The sequence below is a fragment of the Mus caroli genome, unplaced genomic scaffold (assembly GCF_978045245.1).
Source record: "Mus caroli unplaced genomic scaffold, Mus_caroli_1 scaffold_2, whole genome shotgun sequence".
In the NCBI taxonomy this organism is placed as follows: domain Eukaryota; kingdom Metazoa; phylum Chordata; class Mammalia; order Rodentia; family Muridae; genus Mus; species Mus caroli.
In genome coordinates, this window is record NW_028227257.1 from 111,067,353 (window position 1) to 111,090,345 (window position 22,993).

The 22,993-nt window shown below is 41.2% G+C and overlaps 1 protein-coding gene across 1 annotated transcript in view; it reads left to right on the forward strand.

Annotated features, from left to right (window-relative positions):
- Positions 1-22,993, forward strand: part of Lrp2 (LDL receptor related protein 2) — a 164,372-nt gene that overhangs the window by 73,881 nt on the left and 67,498 nt on the right. The window contains exons 18-33 of the mRNA XM_021184968.2: positions 1,303-1,428; positions 2,185-2,315; positions 4,521-4,658; positions 4,950-5,231; positions 6,433-6,678; positions 7,735-7,854; positions 7,941-8,057; positions 9,091-9,468; positions 10,519-10,767; positions 12,261-12,472; positions 13,185-13,369; positions 14,112-14,340; positions 15,066-15,243; positions 16,531-16,659; positions 19,598-19,764; positions 20,209-20,352. Coding sequence (XP_021040627.1) covers positions 1,303-1,428; positions 2,185-2,315; positions 4,521-4,658; positions 4,950-5,231; positions 6,433-6,678; positions 7,735-7,854; positions 7,941-8,057; positions 9,091-9,468; positions 10,519-10,767; positions 12,261-12,472; positions 13,185-13,369; positions 14,112-14,340; positions 15,066-15,243; positions 16,531-16,659; positions 19,598-19,764; positions 20,209-20,352 — 3,031 coding nt within the window. The remainder of the gene's footprint in view (positions 1-1,302; positions 1,429-2,184; positions 2,316-4,520; positions 4,659-4,949; positions 5,232-6,432; positions 6,679-7,734; positions 7,855-7,940; positions 8,058-9,090; positions 9,469-10,518; positions 10,768-12,260; positions 12,473-13,184; positions 13,370-14,111; positions 14,341-15,065; positions 15,244-16,530; positions 16,660-19,597; positions 19,765-20,208; positions 20,353-22,993) is intronic.

Sequence of the window (22,993 nt, forward strand, 5' to 3'; positions counted from 1 at the left end):
TACACAGTTAAATGGTTGATATTTTTTTTTCTAATGGATTTATAGCAACCTGAATCTTTAGTTTTGAAAAGCTGATGCATTCTTCCCATTTTCGTTGAAATGATGTGAAGCCATCATAGTTTAGAAAGTTACACTCGGAAATGGTTTTGATTCCTAGGGATTATATGAAAGAAAAAAAGAAGTGGAGAGAAAAAAAGTGGTGTGTGACTTTAATCCCAGCAATTGGGAGGCAGAGGAAAGTGAATCTCTTTGAGTTCAAGGCAGCCTGCAGTGAGTTCTAGAACAGCCAGGGTTACATAGTAAGAGACCATGGTTCAAAACAAAACCAAATAACCGCCCCCCCCCAAAAAAAAAACCAATACAAAACAAAAAGGAAAGAAAAAGATGTTGATTAGAGTTAATGAGTGTGTTTAGAGTTAGATTAACATGTGTGTGTGTGTTTATATGTTGTATGTGTCTGTAGGTAAGAGTGCCTGTGAATAATCTAGAAGCCAGAAGATGGTGTCTGGGATTTGAACTCCAGATCCCATGAACAAGTGCTCTTACTTACTGAAAGATCTCTTGATCCCTAACACTGAGAGAATTTTGTAGAGTTATAAATTCCTTATAGAAGAATAAATAGCGAACGGTCTGGTGGGTTCTGAATGTTTAATCCCAGATTAAAAGAAAATATATTTGACTTCTTATTCATGAAGTCTTCACTATGTAACTTGAATCAGGGTCGCATATGAAAGCTGACACCTAACTATTATCTAGCATTGGTGTTATAGTGCAGATGCAGAGAAACTTAAGTTGAATGCCAGCTTGGCTACATAGGTGGACATAAACCCAGCAAACTCCTGTTCTGTTCTGTTCTGTTCTGTTCTGTTCTGTTCTGTTCTGTTCTGTTCTGTTCTGTTCTGTTCTGTTCTGTTCTGTTCTGTTCTGTTCTGTTCTGAGACAGGGTCTTCCTATGTAGCTCTGGCTGTCCTGAAACTTAGTATGTAGACCAGGCTGGCCTTGAACTCATTATGGAACTCAAGGTGACATATGTCTCCCAAGTGTTGGAAATTAAAGTTGTCCACTAATATGTTGGGTGACAGAAGTTTTACAACCTGTGGTCTAGTTATTCTCTCTCCCAGATGCTCATTTTAATATCATGTATAATTGTGACTGTGATTACATATTTATAACTTAAATTGTAACTTAGAATTAAATATGCCAAACTTGATAGCATATATGGAGAGTAAAATCAATTGTAATTTTTTCAAGGTTATCAGTTTGTTCCCATATTGCCCTCCTTGATTTGCTCCTGCTTTCTAGGTATATGTTCCTGAGTGATTGGTTCCGTCCTGCAAAGATTATGAGGGCATGGAGCGATGGATCTCACCTAATGCCCATAGTCAACACTAGTCTGGGGTGGCCTAATGGCTTGGCCATTGATTGGAGGTGCGTAGATACCATCTGAATTTTAATCACTGTAGAGTGTGGAGAAGGTATACTAGACACTAGTTCTAGTATTCTGGACACTGGTTCCAGTATACTGGATACATGGTAGTGTGTCGGAGTAAGGAAATGAATCCTGCAAGTTTCTGAGACTTTTTGATCGCTGTCAGGTCATGGGTAACGGATGCTGAATGATCTAGAATACAAACACAACTGGCCAGCTGCTGGTAAGATAAAAAGTCAATGCACTCTTAAGTATTCTGAGCAAATTTCTAAAAACAGTAGAATGACAGGGCCAAGATGGATGAAGTTCGTGTAGAAGTTCGTGTAGAGATCTGATGAAACGTAGCAGCTTCAGGATATTAATTAATCAACAAGTGAGTTAGTTAGTGAATACTGACTCAATCGACTAGTGTAGATTTGTTTATACATGCTTTGGGGATTCTCAGGAGTTGATCAATTTAGGAAGAAGACCAATGAGCTTATAAATTATTGAAGCAGGTTATGGGAGAAAAAGGGCAGAAGCATGTTTAGTTTTTAAACATTACCATCAATATTCTTGTCTATTTCTCAAGGAGGAAAACACATTTCCCAGCTCAAAGATTTCAAATTTTAAGCTTACTGTATGTGTGAGAAGCATACAATGTAAATTTCTAATAGACACATTTGGCTTTTATATGAAAGTAATCTGCCAATGTCCTCCCTGTTTGGGACACTCATGTCTTGGGATTAGATAACATGTTTTCTTCCTTTTCTTAGTGCTTCCCGGTTGTACTGGGTGGATGCCTTTTTTGATAAGATTGAGCACAGCAACCTTGATGGTTTAGACAGAAAAAGACTGGGTCATGTAGACCAGATGACACATCCGTTTGGACTCACCGTCTTTGAAGGTATGCTTTGAGGCAACAAAAGGTATATATTTGCCACAGAACCCTATTCCCACCCCAAAATGTGAACAGAAACATATGACTGTGTTTTTCCATTCATATTTCTATACAATTTTCACATTGCTAGTAAAGATTTCTGAGAGGCATGGAATTGTGGGAAATGACCATGATTCCTGCCAAACTTTTGTCTACTTCTCTCAACTACCTTCTTCAGTGGAGACGTGCTTCTGTGATTTGGGTTGCTCAGAATGAATATCTCTCTCTCTCTCTCTCTCTCTCTCTCTCTCTCTCTCTCTCTCTCTCTCTCTCTCTCTCTCTCGTGAGCCAGGCTTGGTGGCACACACTCATCTGGGAGGCTGAATCAGGAGGAACACCATGAGAGTAGCCTGGGCCACATAGTTAAGTCATGGCTCACTTGTATAACAAGACCATGCAGAATAAAACAGCTGACTTGTTTATTCCTGAAACAGGGTTCTTGTGTGTAGCTTGTGGATTACACACAAATGCTCGATCAAACCTTCTGGTAGTGTGTTCCTGTTATCCCAGCACTTGGAAAGCAGGGGAATCATGAGGCCAGCTTGGGCTGTAGGGCAAGATCACAGTCAACTCAATTGAATAAACTGAATCATGAGACCTTGTTGCTCAAAGAAATGAACACAGTGTACCATAATTTGCCTAGTTTGAGGGTTGACACTTTGTAGAGAGCTACCAAAAGTCCTGTGTACAAACTAGTTGTGTTCCTGTTGGAACCCCCTGGTCAAATACTTAGCATAGTGCTTTAAGCAACTAGAGTGGGTAGTCATACTGAATATTATTCCATCCTGCTGTCTATCTGTGGAGTGTGTGGTATTTTAAAAATATTTAAAAAATGCTCTGAGATTTTTGATGAGATGAGTCAATTATAAACAGTCATCCCTCCCGTTTTCACTCCCCCTTTCAAATATTGTCTGTCAGGCTCGTGCTATTTGCTAGTCATAGGAACATTTTTTAAATGTTAATTTTTCTCTGTTATATGGTGGGATGTTTGGATATCTTTTGGTTTTTATCAGCATGAAAAATAGTGAGTGCATTCCCATGAGAACAATACTATAACCCAAAATATTAGTTTTAGTCATTCTGATTTTCATTATGAATCTCTTTTCCCTTTCTTTTTCTTTGAAGATAGGGGTCCCCCTACAGAGTTTAAGCTCATTCAAACCCATGTTCTTCCCCCCTCAGTCTCAGAAATCTATGAATGCCACCAGACCTAGCTAGCTTCACTATGTATTTGGTATGGAATGCTCTTTTGTTTCATAATACTATGCAAACCATTAATCCTTTACTGAAAGACTAGCTAGATTTCCTTGACAGTATACTGCACAGGCCTATAAGTTTGATTTGACTCTTCATCTATTTAAATACGAGACACTGTTCTGAATGGTAGGACTGAAATCTGCATTTAAGAGAGATATGATTTAGTGGTTTTAATGACGTACTAGTATGGACCACAGATGAGGAAACTTGATTTCGTAACATGAGTGACATTGTTAAGCATTTATTCTTACTTGTATTTTTTAGTTAGTTATGGTCTTGTAGAATTCTTTGATGAAATCTAAATTTTTAAGATCATATGTAAGTTTGCACAATTGTTGATATTTTTACCCAAACATTACAACTTTTTTAACAAAATGAGATCTGTATTTTTCCTTATTAACAGCTCCTCCTCCCTCTCCTTCTCCTCTCCCTCTTCCTCCTCCTCCTCTGTGTAGCCCTGGCTCTCCTAGAACTCACTCCGTAGACCAGGCTGGCCTCAAACTCAGAGATCTGCCTTGCCTCTGCCTCCTGAGTGCTGGGGTTAAAGACATGGGCCACCATCTCTCAGCAAAAGCTTCTTATTAAAACTGGATCTAAAAAACAGTAGGAATTCTCATAGGAGGTGAAAGGATGCTACACTCCTTTAAAAAAAAATTGAGTGTTTTGGCTGGAGATAAGAACTCAAAGGATTCTTTTTCATGTTTACTTTTATATATGGAGGTTTACGCCTAATTTCTACTAAATATTATGTAGCTGCCTCAGCCTGAGCCATGATATCAATTAAATAAGGGCTGCCAAAGAGCAAATGATTACACATAGATGACCGATGGGCTCCTGGACCACTGCATTCTTGTAAGCCGGTTACATTTCCTTAAACTGTGACTGAAGTGTGAATCATTTTCTTTTTCTCCTTAGATAATGTGTTCTTAACAGACTGGAGACTGGGTGCGATTATTCGGGTCAGGAAGTCTGATGGTGGTGATATGACAGTTGTTCGAAGTGGCATCAGCAGCATAATGCACGTGAAGGCATATGATGCTGACCTCCAGACCGGTGAGGGGCATTGCCAAGTAGTCTCCATCCGGACATAGTTATTTGATTTAGTGGTTCCTTTCTCTTTAACTGTATCTTCAACATAATTCCTGACAGTGCTACATTCCTATCAGCCATATAGTTGAACACAGCAGGACTCTGGTTTCTTGGAAATATACACCTTACAACTTTCCTGTCCTTAAACCGAATGCTGGGCTGATTCCCAACTTTGTAGTGTTGGCTCTGGATTTTTTTTTTTAATGTTCCCCTTCATACGTTGAAGGTTGGATCTACTTGTTTCTGCATTTCCAGGAACTAACTACTGCAGTCAGACCACCCATCCCAACGGCGACTGCAGCCATTTCTGCTTCCCAGTTCCAAACTTCCAGCGGGTGTGTGGCTGCCCCTATGGAATGAAGCTTCAGAGGGACCAAATGACTTGTGAGGGAGACCCAGCCCGAGAGCCACCCACACAGCAGTGTGGCTCCTTTTCCTTTCCCTGCAACAATGGCAAGTGTGTGCCCAGTATCTTCCGCTGTGATGGAGTGGATGATTGCCATGACAACAGTGATGAGCATCAGTGTGGGGCACTTAGTAAGTATCTGTGCTGGGGTTTTGGGGAGATGAATAGAACAGAAGACTGGCCACCCATAAGCAATAATCAAAGCATGAGCTATCTATGAGTATAGGAAAACACCACCGAGGTATTCTTTTACAAAATAAGACTCATAACATATATTCCAGAGATAAGTTAAGCAATACATATAATTCATAGGTAATGTTAGAGATGTGTTAGATTATTATTGATAATTCTTGTAGACAATAGCTCTTTGGAATTATATAGTCAGTTTACTCTTTAAAAAGTCAATCAGGGCTGAGGATAGGGCTCAATCGTAGTGAAACTGCTTAGCATGAACAGGGCCCTGGGTTTGATCAGCAGCAATGGTGAGAATAGTATTACAGAATAGGTCCTTGCAACTGTAGCCTTTGAAAACATCATGTCCTGTGTGTGTTTTATCCTTCTTTTCCGAGTGAAATGAATGGAAGGCGGAATGGGTCTGTAATTCTACACTTTTTGATGGTATTCTAGTCTATAAAGTTTCAGTCCTAACGATTACCATTGCAGAAGGCCTAAATATCCCATTAAAAAAATGAAAATAATTAAGATCTTTAGAAGCCTCTATTAAAATGATGCCAGTAGCAACCTGTGCTTTTAGAGTGAAAGAAGAGTTATTTGAGCCGGGCAGTGGTGGCGCTCGCCTTTAATCCCAGCACTTGGGAGGCAGAGGCAGGTGGATTTCTGAGTTCGAGGCCAGCTTGGTCTACAGAGTGAGTTCCAGGACAGCCAGGGCTACACAGAGAAACTCTGTTATTTGAAAAGTTGTACATTTTCCTGAAATTGTCATAGGAGGGAAGTAAAGGTGAGCCCAGGATTGTACAGACTAGAGATTTAGTCTTGGGAAGATTCCCATACCTTTCAAAGTCTAATTTAAGATAATTATATAGTAATCATAGTTTTCTCTTGATGGTTAAAAAAGGATATACATGTATGTATATGCATATATATATATGTATATATACATACATGCATACATACATATATGCATATAATATACACACATATAGTATGTGCATGTATTATGCTTGGTGCTTACCAAACCTAAACCATTCTCACATTTCGTCTAATTTTGTGTGATAGTATATTGAGAGGTGAGCAGATCTTTGCTTCTACCGGAACAACCTCATAAATGTTTAGAACCAAGCATTTTCATGACTGCCTTGTGGCTTTTTGTAGATAACACCTGCTCATCTTCGGCTTTTACTTGTGTCCACGGTGGACAGTGCATCCCTGGCCAGTGGCGCTGTGACAAACAGAACGACTGTCTAGATGGCAGTGATGAGCAAAACTGCCCCACTCATTCACCATCGTCTACTTGCCCGCCCACCTCCTTCACCTGCGACAATCACATGTGTATCCCAAAAGAGTGGGTCTGTGACACAGACAATGATTGTTCGGATGGATCAGATGAAAAGAACTGTCGTGAGTGTCGAGCTGACTTCTCTGGGTTGGTTAGCCTTGTATGCACGTAGGTTTGAGTAACCTCTAAGACTAAGGTTTTTTCCTCTAAGACTCTCACACAGTTCGATCCTTGCCAACCTCTGAATATCAGTAGTCTGAGACATGTTGAGAGCTTTTCCTAAAGGTACTGAGCTTTATCACAGCACAACACAGCTGTCAGACATCCAGATAGAAACTGTAAACAAAGGAAAATGAACAAAGGACCTGAGCTGGATGCAGTGGTTCACATCTGTTGCCCCTGCTAACTGTTGCTCTAAAGGAAGGGGAGGACTGAGGATGACCAATGGAGGATGACGTCAACCTGTGCTATCAGATGCATGTGCACCATGCATGTCTCTAACATCCATTTATGATCATGCATATATTCTTCACACATGTATGCATGTTTTTCTTTTTTTCAAAGCCTTTAATGAAAAAAAAATTTTACCCAGTACCCTGTAAGCATCCAGACATCTGGCTGTTTGTTTTCCTTCTTTTTGTTTCACCCCCTTCCCTTGTCTTTCTTTTTTTATCTTTTCATTTAATACAGAGCAAGGACATAGGCTCTCTTTATCTCCCTGGTTCTTATTCTTTGGCATGGTTATTTGTAACAATGGTTTAAGATGGAACAGAGTTCTCTAGACTAAATTCTTATACTGGTTGCAAACTTTGGCAATTCATTTTCCTTCTGGGGGGAGTTGGGCCTTTTTAATTTTTGCCATCTAGCAGTGTGTGATTTTCACTGACTTTATGGAGGGGATAGGCAGCCTGCATGCGTGCATTGGTGCTTCTTGGCATGTGGTGAGCTGACCATGTCACTCAGATTAGGTAGAGTCACAGACCCGTGAGACACACTCCTGGGCTGCTACCTCGATGAATGGCTTCTGCTCCCAAAGATTTAATTCCAAATCCTCACTTTGGGTTCTCCCACTGTGCTGGCTTTGACGTGGCCGCTGGTCTGAAGGAGTCTGTACACATAGCACTGAGTTAAGTCTGTTAACAGAAAATAAACTTGACTTTGTTTTTGTTTGCCATTAGAAGCTTCGGGGACCTGCCACCCTACCCAGTTTCGTTGCCCTGACCACCGGTGTATCAGCCCACTGTATGTCTGTGATGGGGACAAGGACTGTGTTGATGGCTCGGATGAGGCAGGCTGTGGTAAGTGGACAGCTTTACTTTTCTCTTACTGTGTGCTCTGCTTATCTTGGAGTTAATGTCATACACTTCTCTTCTTTTGTTTACAGTGTTAAACTGCACGAGCTCTCAGTTCAAATGTGCTGACGGGAGTTCTTGCATTAACAGCAGGTACCGCTGTGATGGGGTGTACGATTGCAAGGACAACTCTGATGAGGCGGGCTGTCGTAAGTGCCACACACACAGTGTACTTCAGACAAAGGCATCCCTTATCTTAGTATTGGATATTACCATATAGTTTTTTTTTTAAATTCAAATAAAGCACAAAATGTTCTTATGAGAATAAAAGATTGACATGAATTAATAAATATTATATGGGTAGTATTATCATATAATGATTTGCATCTGGTGTTATATAAATGGACATATCAAACAGTTAATTCCTTAGATATTACATCCCAAGGACATACAAAAATATGTTCTTAATATTACATTTATTTGCTTGTGTGTATTTACGTGCACACATGCGAATGCACACAAGTCACAGTACATATATGGAAGTCACAAGTCAACTTTGGGGGAGTCAGTTCTTTTTATCCATTATGTGAATTTTAAAGCCTTTCACCATTTTGCCAGCCCTATCTGGATGCAGTTTCATTGAAATCTCAGTTGGGAAGCCAAATTGTGGACTAGAAATGATATAGGCCTATATGGGATCGACTCATTCATTCAAGCTGTAGGTTTGTCCATAGAGAGATTATAAAAGGGCTATGGTAACTGAAGCCAGGCAGATAGCTTTATATGCGACTCAGTTAAACTTCTATGAAGGGTTAGAAAGCGAATAAACTCCTTCTAATTCCAAGATCTAAGGAGAACTTCGTGTAATTCTGATGGATCCTGTTCTGTCATAGTCCCAGATTAGAGACTATGATATGATTTTTCATCTGCTTGAACGGTGACATTTTAGACAATCCCAAGGAATAAGAAAGGAAGTATGTAAATTCATTAATGGGGGAAGGGGAGAAACAGGATGGATTTCTGACTTGTACTTTTACGCAAGAGTGCATAGCTTGTTGTTGGATCCACTGATCTCCTGTAAATATTTCCATGTACCACAATGTACAGGAATTTAGTATTGGATCCATTTTAATCATTATTTATAAGTCTACTGTTTGTCCAGAATAAACTCCTGATCTATATCCCAAAAGGATCATACATTCAACCACAAGTGCGTTACTCATGTGCCTTTGTTCCCTCTAGCGACCAGGCCTCCTGGTATGTGCCACCCAGATGAGTTTCAGTGCCAGGGAGATGGTACCTGCATCCCTAACACCTGGGAGTGTGATGGGCACCCGGACTGTATCCAGGGCTCGGATGAACACAATGGCTGTGTTCCTAAGACCTGCTCCCCGTCTCATTTCCTCTGTGACAATGGAAACTGCATCTACAACTCGTGGGTCTGTGATGGGGACAATGATTGCAGGGACATGAGTGATGAGAAGGACTGTCCTACCCAGCCTTTTCGCTGTCCTAGCTCGCAGTGGCAGTGCCCAGGCTACAGCATCTGTGTCAATCTGAGTGCCCTGTGTGACGGCATCTTTGACTGTCCCAATGGGACCGATGAGTCCCCGCTTTGCAGTAAGTTCCCTGGTCACAGTTTGCTGGACGCAAATTTATTCTGAACAGTAGATGGCTGTACCCCAGCACTGTCACAGACCCCATGTAGTATTTTGGGAAGGGGATTTTTAGTTCCTCTGTGACTTTATATCCCTGTAGGAGTAACTATAAATTCCAATAAATGATGACTGCATAACACTTCTCATTAATATCTTTTTACTTGTGTCTGTGTTTTCTCTTCTCTTTATGTCACTGTTCAGGATATCATATCAAATCAAGTGTAACTCTCTTGGTAATGTGTCCATAAACTTTACTAACTTGAAGATTTTCTAATTTTAATCGGAACTTGTCATAGAACCAATGAAACCCAGGGGGTTGTGTTTGCAGTGATTAAAATGCTCTGATTGGCATGTAATCCTAACTACTGTCCTCTCTCTCTTTCCTCTTTAATTAACGCTCACTCTCAGATGAACCACAGCAAGGTATGACTGTGAATATTCTAGACCTTTATGATTTCACATGTGTCATGTGTATGCTGACATGGTACTAATTACTGTGACCTCCCCTTCTAGTGCGTGTTCTGTGTTTTGTCTCTTTACCCATAAGTTACGGTGCTCCTGGCAATAGGGAGTATTTTCATACCCAGTATATGACTTGGCTTTGGGCTGCTTCTGCCATTGCCACGCTGGCCCCAAGAGTAAGGAATGATGCGTATGTTAGCAAATTGTGTCCTTTCCAGTTGATCACTTCCAGCTTTTCCTGCAAAACATTTCTAGTTAGGCTGGAGAAGTTCAGAGGGAACACATTAGATTTCTCTGCTTCATCGGTGACAGTTTGGTTTCTTGATGCCAGCATTAATTTCTCAAGGTTCTCTAACAGCCATAAATGGAGCTATATGGGAGGGTGGTTGTTTACTATAGCTTCAGGCAATTCAGAGAAGACAAGTTGAACAGCTCACCCAAGAGATTGGGGCTCTTAATTAACTCTCATTAAAGTAGGCATGTAACTACATTGGAGTAAGTCAAAAAAGCAAGGATGTCTGACTTTTCACCCTGTGACTCTTTCCTGTAGATCAAGACAGCTGCTCACATTTTAATGGTGGCTGTACTCACCAGTGCATGCAAGGGCCCTTTGGAGCCACCTGCGTGTGTCCAATAGGATACCAACTTGCCAATGATACCAAGACCTGTGAAGATGTAAATGAGTGTGATACTCCAGGCTTTTGCAGCCAGCACTGTGTCAACATGAGAGGGTCCTTCCGGTGTGCTTGTGACCCAGAATATACATTGGAAAGTGATGGGCGGACTTGCAAAGTCACAGGTAATTATTAAGCTTGAAAGGGAACTAACTCCAGGAAATTTAATAGCCTCTCTCAGTGTAAGATTGATTATCAGTCAGTCTGACTAGACAACTTATTCAATGCCTTTTGACCCATATGAAAGTGAATACACTAGATATTAGAATGTTGATTCATCCTCTCTCAAAATGATTCAACAGAGGAGGGTTTAAAAGTTTCCTTATTGCAGGACACCATGGTTTATGCCTGTTATCCCAGCACTTGGGAGGTAGGACTAGGTTAATTAGCCTGGGCTTTATAGTGAGTTCAAGGCCAACCTAGGCTACAAAAATACCAAAGCTTTGCTTCAAAAAATACCAATGTCAAACAAGGAACCTTTCTTTTCAAGGAGGCTGGATGAAACAGTCTAAGGGACAGACTGTTTTTTCTTTTTTTAAATATTTAATTATTTATTTTACGTATATGAGTACACTGTACATTGTACAGATGGTTGTGAGCCTTCATGTGGTGGTGTTGGGAATTGAATTTTAGGACCTCTGCTTGCTCTGGTCAACCCACTCACTCTAGTCGACTTTGCTCTCTCAGTCCCTGCTCGCTTAGCCCCAAAGATTTATTTATTAGTATACATAAGTACACTGTAGCTATCTTCAGATGTCCCAGAAGAGGGCATCACATCTCATTATGGATGGTTGTGAGCCACCATGTTGTTGCTGGGATTTGAACTCAGGGCCTTCCTAAGAGCAGTCAGTGCTCTTACCCGCTGAGCCATCTCCCCAGCCCAACAGACTGATTCTTAGTATCTGAAGTTTCCACCCAAGATCCAACAAGTTTGCTCTAGTCTGTTCTTTCCCTTAGAAAATAGGCTAGGAAAAGAAAGGTCCTTTTCAGGAAGTAGATCCATCATTGTTATTGATGCATTATTGGTCAGAACTCAGTCATTTGGTTCCAGCACCTGCAGGGAAGGCAGAGACCAGTTTCTATTTGAGTAGCCTTAGGCCAACATGAATGTAGTGTGACTTAACACTAAAAAGACCAGGGGGAAAGGAATATTCATTGATGGAACTCTCTGCTACACCTAAAGGTTTGGGAGAAAACAAAAATACTCAAAACTTGGTTCCTGCCAAGAATCAAGCCTACAGTCTGCTAGGATAGAAACCAAATTGCAACAAGCAAGTCAAGGATCAATGTATGAACAGCTCACTCCAGACTGGTACTTAGATGCCCACTGCAATAATCCAAGAGAGAAAGCTTTTTCAGAATATAACTATTTTACATGCCAATGAGTATCCATGAGCAAACAAGGTTCCCCTGATCCCGCTTAGCTCTGATGAGGTCAGGGATGTTCAGGGTAATATGTCTGTAGACAAAGTGATTATTTCTAGTGGTCTTACTTTCCCACTTCTCTAGTTTGGTACCACGCACTGGATGTTGGGGAGACTTTGTAACTGTATTTAATTGTATTTTCCTTTCAGATTCATTGACGGTTTCTTTTTCTTTTTGTCCTTTTCCTGCACAGCATCTGAAAATCTGCTGTTAGCTGTAGCAAGTCGTGACAAAATCGTTGTGGACAACATCACTGCTCACATGCACAACATCTATTCTTTGGTCCAGGATGTTTCTTTTGTGGTTGCTCTGGATTTTGATTCAGTCACTGGTCGTGTCTTTTGGAGTGACTTATTGCAGGGTAAAACCTGGAGTGCCTTTCAAAACGGAACCGACAAGCGAGTGGTAAGTGCTATACTCTATCTATGGTCCTTTCATATTTTCTGTTGTTGCTCACCAAGAGAAGGTCCTGCCCTCCCTCGTCCTGGGCAGCATGTCATATTCAAGAGGTCTGGATGTTCCTGTGTGTGTGTGTGTGTGTGTGTGTGTGTGTGTGTGTGCGCTCTCCCAGACTCTCCACGAGTCTGAATTCTATGCCATGTGATGTAGATACTCTGTGAATCTTTCATAGGTCAGAGCAAGAGACTCAAGGAATTGCTTTACTGAGCTTTAATTGACTTAAAATTTTCCACACAGCTCTCTGAGTTTGTTTGATGAATTAGTTTTTTAGTTTATGTGTCTGAGTGCATGCCACGTATGTGTGGTTTCTAGTAGAGGCCAGAAGATGATGTTTGGTTCCCAGTCATAAGCTGCTCCGTGAGTGCCAGGAAACAAACTTGGGTTCTCTGCAAGGGCCTTTTAATTACAAAGCCATCTCTTCAGCCCCCTAAGTTTGTTTATTAATTTTTAATAGATAAAGCGGTTACTCATTGGTAGAGCCCCTTGGCAAGTGTAAAAGCTTTTAAAATCACAATGAAACCTGCTGCTAATACAGCCATCTCACATTATTTACTGCTATGAATGCTTTTTATATTTATCCCTAAAAGCACTGCTGTTGGCTTACTGGTTAGTTATATTTATTCTTTTTAATGTTAACATCTTATCCTTTCATCTGTAGGTCCATGACAGTGGTCTCTCTTTGACAGAAATGATTGCAGTAGACTGGATAGGTCGCAACATTTACTGGACAGACTATACTCTTGAAACAATCGAAGTCTCTAAAATTGATGGAAGTCACAGGACAGTACTGATCAGCAAAAATGTCACAAAACCTAGGGGACTCGCATTAGATCCCAGAATGGGGTAAGAGAGACATTTACTAGGTATTGAATACACGCAGGTATTGAATATATGGTAGGTTTCTAATTAATGCATGTAGTAATAATGTCCCACAGAGCCACACTTAGCTGTGATTTTGATACAACAAAATGCTGTTTCTGCTTACAGTTCATGTTATTTCCTAGACATCCCCTTTAAGCTGTATGAGGAAGAGACATTTGCCTGATAGGTGTAAGAAGAAAAAAATTTATGTATTTCAGAACCTTTGAAAAAATTTCCTAGATTTTCAGTAAGTTCTGTAAGTTAGACTGTTTACTTTCTTTTGGTTTTTTTGAGACAGGGTTTCTCTATGCAGTCCTGGCTGTCCTGAAACTCACTCTGTAAACCAGGCTGGCCTCGAACTCAGGAATCTGCCTGCTTCTGCCTCCCAAGTGCTGGGATTATAGGCGTTCTATAGGATGAATTAGACAGTTTATGTTCAATATCATGCTGACTTCCCCGAGTTATTACACACCAGATTCAGGGATAACGAATCTCTGAAGATGGAGAAGTCAACTCACTACTTACAATTGGTAGGGTAACAAATTGCTTGTGGATTGTTGGCATTGGGGCACGTCCATGCCATAATGTAATGCGTGCTTTATGCACATTATAAAGACATCCAGATGGCCTGCGGTTGCATTATGATCACAGGAAGTAATGACCCATGTGTTGCATTATATTAAGTGGGCATTACCTTTCCTGTGTATGTTCCCTCTCTTTACAGTGACAATGTAATGTTTTGGTCTGACTGGGGTCATCACCCTCGCATTGAGCGGGCCAGCATGGATGGCACCATGCGCACAGTCATTGTCCAGGAAAAGATATACTGGCCCTGTGGCTTAAGTATTGACTACCCCAATCGCCTCATCTACTTCATGGATGCCTATCTTGATTACATTGAATTCTGTGATTATGATGGACAGAACCGAAAGCAGGTCATTGCTAGCGATTTGGTAAGTTTGTTATAATTAAGTTCAAATTTAAATCAAAGTGGAAATCAGTATCAGCACATATGCACAATGAGAGAAAAAGAGAGAGAGAGAGAGAGAGAGAGAGAGAGAGAGAGAGAGAGAGAGAGAGAGAGAGAGAGAGATAGAGATAGATCATGGAAGAAAACCAGTGAGATATCATCGACCTTATGTTACTAACAAGAAAATTAAGATGTTTATTCCTGTTTATTCCACTCAGTCATATCTCCCATGTCTTGTAAAAGATTAATGTGACTTCAGAGATCTGTGGATGCCAGTCTTTTGCTTATATATCTTTTAAAATCATGGTCTAGTAAAAGTGAATAAACTAGACTCATATTTGTGAATGAAACCAGAACCTCTTATGTGCTTAACATTTTTTCTTTTTGTTTAGTAGATTCTGTTTAAGTTTTACAAATTGGCCAATGTACGAAATATATACATAGTTTTCCAAAGAGTTTAGTTTCTGTGACTTGAGGAAGCCCAAGAGGAGCCTTCTTTATGGTCTTTGGGGGTAATATACACCTTTGGTATAACAGATTGAGAGGCAGAAATAGCTCTGGAACAATTTCCATTTTAAAAATCGATACCCTAGAGTGCCACTCCTAGAGTAGAGGCACTTGTATTAGCTACTTCCCGGCATCTCCAGTGTCTAACTGGAATTTAAGGAGAGTCTCTGGGTGTGGTCTCACTCTGGTTCCGCTTCCCAGGTTCTCCACCATCCGCATGCTCTTACTCTGTTTGAAGACTCTGTGTTCTGGACTGACCGCGGTACTCACCAGGTCATGCAGGCCAACAAGTGGCACGGGAGGAACCAGTCTGTTGTAATGTACAGCGTTCACCAACCGCTCGGAATAATTGCCATCCACCCCTCCAGGCAACCATCTTGTAAGTGACTAAAGCAGCCTGCCTGGGGACCGCGTAGCCACTTCCTCTTCTGGACATGCTAGTGCCCAGGCAATACATTTCCCTTCCACAGACCACTACCCCATGCTTCTCCTGGCCCCTGCATTGCTCTGTCTTTTATTTACTACAAGAAAATCGGTCTTTTGTAAGTGGCGATAGCATATCTATCTTCATTATGTTGTTTCATCCAGCAATCAGCTCTGTGACCTTTTTATGCTGCCAGTTGTTGGGCCTCATTATGATGCTGCTGCTGCCTTGTAGGCAGGCGTTCCTCTGTGGCCAGCACAAGTCACCTTCATGCATGGGGTATGGGTGGACGGATGATGTAAAGATTTGGCCTCAGTGGTGATCTTTCTGTTGGGAGGGCGAACACTTAAACCCTCCCATAATCTTCTCTCCTCAAATCTCTCCAGTGGTGTCTCACAGTCTGGCCCTGTTTCTTCTGTGGCTTACATTCACCACGCTGGACTACATCATGGTCCAGTGACACACCAGGCGAGTTCTTGGCTTTGACCTTTTACTTTCTTGCTTTGTCTTGAACATCTGTCTTCTGTCTCTGTTGGAATGACTGCCTTGTGTCATTTAGGGTTCTGCTCAAATGTCGCTTTCTCAGAGAGGCTGTTCTTAATCACCCTGCCCCAAACGACCACCATGTTCCTCATATCCACTTATCCTCATGTTCTGCAATTGCTACACCCAACGTGAACTTAGTTCTGTTACCTTTCTAAAATGTACACTCTGTTTATCCTCAATGTGTAGAATGGTGTTTGGTACCTAGCAGATGCTTAATATTTTTTGTGAGAAAAAGAATGGGTTATTTAGCATGCTGTAAGTAGAAGAAATGGGATCTAGAAGCACCTGTGAGCCTAGATGGCATAGAGTCCTCTTTTCAAGGACTGGCATAGGCAAGGATGTGGAACAATTGAAGATTGCTATCTAAGGAGAACTTGGATATCGCTGGATAAGCATCAAGGTCACACGAAAGACGTATAACCTGCTTTCATTTCATGAAAGAAGATAGCTTTTAGGTCTGGCAAAGAGACATTGCATTTATATCATGTCTAGATAATTCAGTGACTATTCATAATCTGGTTACAGATTGGGTTAACCCAGGACTTTGTGAAAGCCAACCCTTTCTCTTGTGCCCCTTAGCTAAGGTAACTGCAAGCATTCCCCTTTGCAGCAATAGGTGCTGTGGGTAGGACCACGACCTTGCGTACTGTACTGTAGGCGATTTTGCATTCAAACCTGCCTTTCTTTCTCCCACAGCCCCGAATCCATGTGCCTCTGCCACTTGCAGCCATCTTTGCCTGCTTTCTGCACAGGAGCCTAGACATTACTCTTGTGCTTGTCCCTCAGGGTGGAACCTTTCTGATGATTCTGTCAACTGTGTGAGAGGTAAGAGTGCTCTGATGATCAGATGTGTCAGTCTGTGCTAGGCTGTGGAAACCCAAGACCCATTTGTAACTCAAACTGAGCATGGTGTCTCCCACGTTGTTCAGTGGGTATACTCCGAGGGGTGATTTCCACTGAGCGCCTCAGTTGTCACATAGGTTGTCTATGGAGTTAATGTTACCTGTGCATGTTGTTAAACAACCTTTAACCTCCTGCTTTCTCACCCCTGACCTTTCTGATAAGCAACTTTCCGAGTCTGCATTTAAAAGGTAGACAGCTTAAACATTTTCAGGTCCATTTCATTTTTTAAAATTCTCATGAAAGTAGTCAATAATGAATGATCTGTCCTAGGTCTTATGGCTCCAACTTCAGTATTGTTATTATTATTATCATCTGATACCTTAGAAATAAAAGCTCTATCTCTGTGAGAAATATTACAAGTGGCTATTTGAGCAATTTAATCTTCGTTATCTTAACAGGTTGACTGAAGGGTATGTGAAGTATTATGTCAGGTGCTTTGGAGATTGCAAAGAGAAGATGAATGGTTCCTTCAAGAGTGTGTACTTGTGCACACCTCTTTAAAAAATCACCCTCCATTCCTTACAAACTTACAAAGTGACTCTGAACCTATTCCTTTCTCATTGAAGAGGAGTGAATGTATTTTGAAACTGATACAAATTACTAGAGATAACTTGAAACCAAATAGTTAATTTTAACATATTTCTAATTTAAAAGTACAAATCTATGGGAAAACTGGGGTTTTCAAGTGGAAAATAATAGATAATGGATCTAGGGCATTTATAGTGTTTACAGGCTAGGCAGGTGAGGTTACTTAAGATGAAGCCCCATCCAGACATGTGACGTTGTGCAGTGATAATTTCATGATGAAAGGTTTTAATTATTGGTAATAGTTACCACAGGGATTGCCATTTTCTACTTTTCTTCAGAGATTTATTACATTGCTAATCCTTGCTGACATTCTTTAATTTAGTATGTCCTTGAGTCTTTCAGAGAAGATTAATCTGAGCATAGATATTTTAAAATACAAAGAATTCTTTCACCAGACAAAGATTATCAGCTGCTCATTGGGGACTGGTATCATCCATATTACTAATGATAATATTTTTTGGGGGGGGGTTCAAGTCGGGGTTTCTCTATATAGCTCTGGCATTCACTATCTAGGACAGGCTGGCCCTGAACTCATAGATACCTGCCTGCCTCTGCCTCCTGAGTGTGGGGAGTAAATGTATGCGCCACTACTGCCAGACTCTGATAGTGATTCTAAAGGGTATCACTTGTCATTTCACAAGAAATTCCCCTGTGGTTTTCCCATGGCTTGCCTTTGTCTTTACTATTTTCTAATTGGTTTCTGAAGTGTAGCCTGACTGTCAATATATGCTTATTAGGAAAAGTTACACATTTTCCCCAGTATATTTAAATGAATTACTAACAGGTAGATAAACATTTCTCTTGACTTTGTTGCTCTTTTGCCCTCGGCGGTGTCCTTGCTAAGACTCTGGAACAGCCCTGACAGTGCTTGACTGATATTGGACATGAAAGAGAACACGCTGATTGTCCAACACAAGCCTTCGGGTATCAGTTTGAAGTGTTTGGAAGTTGGTCTGGAGTTGTCAGCTTGGGCAGTGCGTGCTTGTGTAGGGCCTTAGGTTTAATCTCAGCATTGCTAAAACAAAAATCAAGCTGACAATTTAAAATTCTGGAAGAAAACATAAGTAAGCATCCGTAAACCAATGGTGGTTATTGATGGTATGGGAATTATTATTATTGTGTGTTTGTGTGCATACGTGACTTGTGTGCCTGAGCACATGGGAACACGCACATGCTACTGTGTGTAGATGTCAGGGGACTACTACAGAGTCAGCTGTTTCTTCCCAGTGGGGGTTTGAGAGTTCGAATTTAGCACTTTTACCCACTGCGCCATCTTATTGGACTTGCTTTTCCTAATTTTATAGAGTGAAATTAGAATGAGAACTTTCGCCAGGCGTGGGTGCACTCCCTTAATCCCAGCACTCGGGAGGCAGAAGCAGGCGGATTTCTGAGTTCGAGGCCAGCCTTGTCTACAAATTGAGCTCCAGGACAGCTGAGAACTATTTTACATTTGTGTAGGAAATATACTTCCCACAATGACCAAGCCAAGTAGTGGACTCTAGCTACACACTCAGATAGGTTTCTGACTCAGGAGTTATAAATGCAACCTGGGGTGTTAGTGTCATCACTAGTTATCTAGAGGAACTTTTGAAGGTAGTATATAGTTCCTTGTGTGAATTCTATTCATTCAATTATGTGGTTATTATTAACTGTGTACACAGACACACACACACACATGGACATACACATACACGGACATACACACACAGACACACACACACAGACACACAGACACACACACACACACACACACACACACACACACACACACACACACACACACAACTCATGATCTCCTGCAAGCAAGACAAGCACACTCTCTGACTTAGCTACTTCTCCATCCCCTGACTACAGATACTTATTTGGGCAAATCTTTTATTTCAGGCTTTCTTCCTATCAAGCTTTAGTTTTACAGTAGTGATAAAATGAAACACAATAGTAATTGTGCTACTTTGTGAATTAGAATCTAGTAAGGAAGGCATATACTAACTAAATGATATCTGAGAAGCAGGAGGCAAGTTACTCTTCACCAAGTGATTGTTCATCCCCTCAACCCCCACCTTCCCTGCAGATCGACTCTCAGTGGTTCATTGTTAAGGTTGTCTATGGGAGGGTGAAGAGCTTTTGGACTCAGATCCTGATAGTTTGTCACCGTGAATGAGGAGACAGAGATGGTTCCCGACTGCAGGCCTGTGGTTGCTCGAGACACCTCTGTTGTGTGTGTAGTTATTGCTGCAGTGCTGTGATATCACTTTGACTGCTGTTTTTACAGGTGATCAACCTTTCTTGATGTCCGTAAGAGAAAATGTAATTTTTGGAATCTCCCTTGATCCCGAGGTGAAGAGCAACGATGCCATGGTCCCCATATCGGGGATACACCATGGTTATGATGTTGAATTCGATGACTCAGAGCAGTTCATCTATTGGGTTGAGAATCCAGTAAGTTTTGGATGCGTTCAATGTGTATGATCATTATTTAAGACAAAGGTCCCTCAGGGAATTCCAACAAGGTGTTTAGTGGAGCTCCTGGGGACTTTGGATTAGAATCCTTGCTTGGAGCAAGGGCTTCTCCAGTACCCTTCTGCTTGAGATTCTTCCCCTCTTCATGGAAGCAATCTGCCACGGTGGGGAAAAGCCAGGAGAAAGGAAAACGGGGATGAAGAGCTCTTAGTGTTTGCTGTCTGTTTTGCTTCGTGACTTCTGAGCCACTTTCGAATGTGCTTTTAATTTTTATTTTTGAGACTCTGTACAGTGAGTTTTTTTCCTGACAGGTCAATTACTCATCTTTGTCCTTCTCCCCGGAGAGAAGAGGAGGGCTTCTGTATAGGGGCTGGGCTGGGTCCGCGTCTCAGATTAGCTCACCACCCTTGTTTTTCTTTCCAGGGTGAAATTCACAGAGTGAAGACTGATGGCAGCAACAGGACAGTGTTTGCTCCTCTGTCTCTGCTGGGGTCTTCTTTGGGCCTGGCCTTAGACTGGATATCAAAAAACATTTATTATACCACTCCTGCAAGTCGGTCCATTGAGGTAATGCTTCTGTTATTATGTAGGTTCACACATTGCTGTTAGATTCCTATAGGATATGTTCTCAGGTATGATGGCTCCTGTAATTGGGAGGTTTAGACAGGATGACTGCTAATGATTTAATGAATAATAATAATAATAATAATAAATAAATAAATTAATAGAATATCCTATTATTCTATGTTGTTTCTTACCAATGATCAATTCCATTGTATCCTATAAAGGATTCTAAGAAAGCTAATTAAGATCATAGAAGCTGGGCAGTGGTGGTGCATGCCTTTACTCTCAGCACTTGGGAGGCAGAACCAGGCCTGGTCTACAGAGTGAGTTCCAGGACAGCCAGGGCTATACAGAGAAACCCTGTCTTGAACACCCCCCCCCCCCAAAAAAAGGATCATAGAAGAAATACTACGTCAGTTATCAACCAAGTTTATAGCTACCTCTCTTCCCAGATAAGAATTACTTTATGGCTTCTAGATAGTTTTTCTAGCAGTGAAAGACAGAATAGAAGAATAGAAACTTGATTCTAATTCCTTTCCTCTTTGAGATAAGTGCTCTCTATATCTCAGCTCCCAGAAGAAATTCTAGACGCAGGGTAGGATTGAAATCACATGAAGTAAGCCCACGCCACCAGCATTGGTTTTCTCCACTCTGGAACAAGAGGAACATGTATAGGAATATTAATTCATGCTGGTTTTGAAACTGAGAAGGGTTTTATGAGAGAGATAGCCAGTAAACCTTATCATTGACATGTAGCCGGTCAGTAGATAGCTCTTTGGTTTGTTTGGTGAGAGTCAGATTGGCGAAAGTACAGGCCACAGTGGAACAGTCCTTCATAATTTACAAGTTCACAATGATCTGATGGCTAGTGATTCACAACGACTGAGACATTTACGGTAGGCACACATGCTAATCTGTGGAATGTCTCAAGGCAAATGGAATCGACTGGCATGATGGGATCCTTCATGAAGGCCCATCTGGTGCAAACATTTTTGCACAAGCAACTGAGGGTCAGAGAAGTCAAGAAATGCTGGGTTTCAATGACAGGAAAGAACACAGCGACCTAGACCTTTCTAACTCCATTTGACAGTGTCAGAGGATACCTCTCATAATCTGGAGTTCATCAACATGACGTGCTACTGAGAATCACATTGCTAAGCCAGAGAGCCTCATAGAAAAGTGAATACTCTCTTTCTGGGACTTTGTTGATTGCTTTAAACTTCCCAAAGGCTTTGAGTAGGTGTGCAGCAGCAGGAGGTAAAATGAGCAGCCTCGGGGAACCACCGAGCATGCATATGTGTGCATCAAGTGATGAGGCCACTTGAACTGCAGAAAGTTACCTCGTTTATAATCTGCAACCCTATAGGAGGAACAACAATATGAACTACCAGTACCCCCAGAGCTTGTGTCTCTAGCTGCATATGTAGCAGAAGATGACCTAGTCGGCCATCATTGGGAAGAGAGGCCCCTTGGTATTGCAAACTTTATATGCCCCAGTACAGGGGAATGCCAGGGCCAAGAAGCGGGAGTGGGTGGGTAGGGGAGCAGGGTGGAGGGAGGGTATAGGGAACTTTCGGGATAGCATTTGAAATGTATATAAAGAAAATATGTAATAAAAAAAGTAATTGAGCTTTCAGTGGGGCACGGTACAGTGGGGAAAATCCAGGTCAGCACCCAGGTCAGCCTGGCCTTGTGTCTATTTTACTTGCATATTTTATTCATTTAGCAGACATTAGTAAATTTCTATGGATTGGTAGCCTGGTTGGTACTGGATATTCAAAGATAAGCAAAACATTTTTTTTTCCTTTTAAGTAGCTCACATATGAACCAATACTTTTTTTCCAGCATGGTAAGAACAATAAATGTAAAATGCTATTTAGCAGTGAGGTCCAGTGGAAAGCTTGCTAATTCCTATTCGAATGGATCCTGTTAGGTGACACATACCTATTTCTAGAAAAAACAGTCAAGTATGGAAAAGGCAGAGGGATTGAAACCCTGGGAAAAAAGAACAAAACTAAACTAAGACAAAATATGTGTTATGAATGGAGACAGCAATGATAACCTCCAGTCATGAACTGTTTGACATTGGACAAATGACTTCTTAACTTTGCTCAATAAGTAAAAGGGAGCAAATTATCACTGTATTCAAAATGGGAGATTACCCATCCAAAGATCTGTATTGGTTCTCCTCTTAGGTAATATAAATTTAAAGTATTTTGTGATGAACGCATAGAAATCAGGCAGAATGCTTGGTTATTCAAATTGTTCCCACATGGGTGAAACACACTTCATTCCATGTTGAAAATAGGAGTGGGTGCTGAAGAACCTGCTTGCCACTAGGGGTAGCTGCATGCTTAGTCACTGAGAAAACGCATTGTTTAAAAGTGAAGTCTACAGGTGGCTGTGTGAGAGAACTTGAGGCAGGATAGAAGAAGCCAAGAGAAAGGACTTAATGTGACCCAAGAAGACCGTTAGGTCCAGAAAAGGTAGGAGATTGTAACAGAAAGAGGCGACTTGAAATGAGAAAGGTTACTGTAGTTCAGGCAGAAATTAGAGACACTAAACAGGGTGCAAAATGAAAAAGAAATGTAGCATCTACAAGCTTGCATTTGTGTGCTTGTGTGTGTGTGTGTGTGTGTGTGTG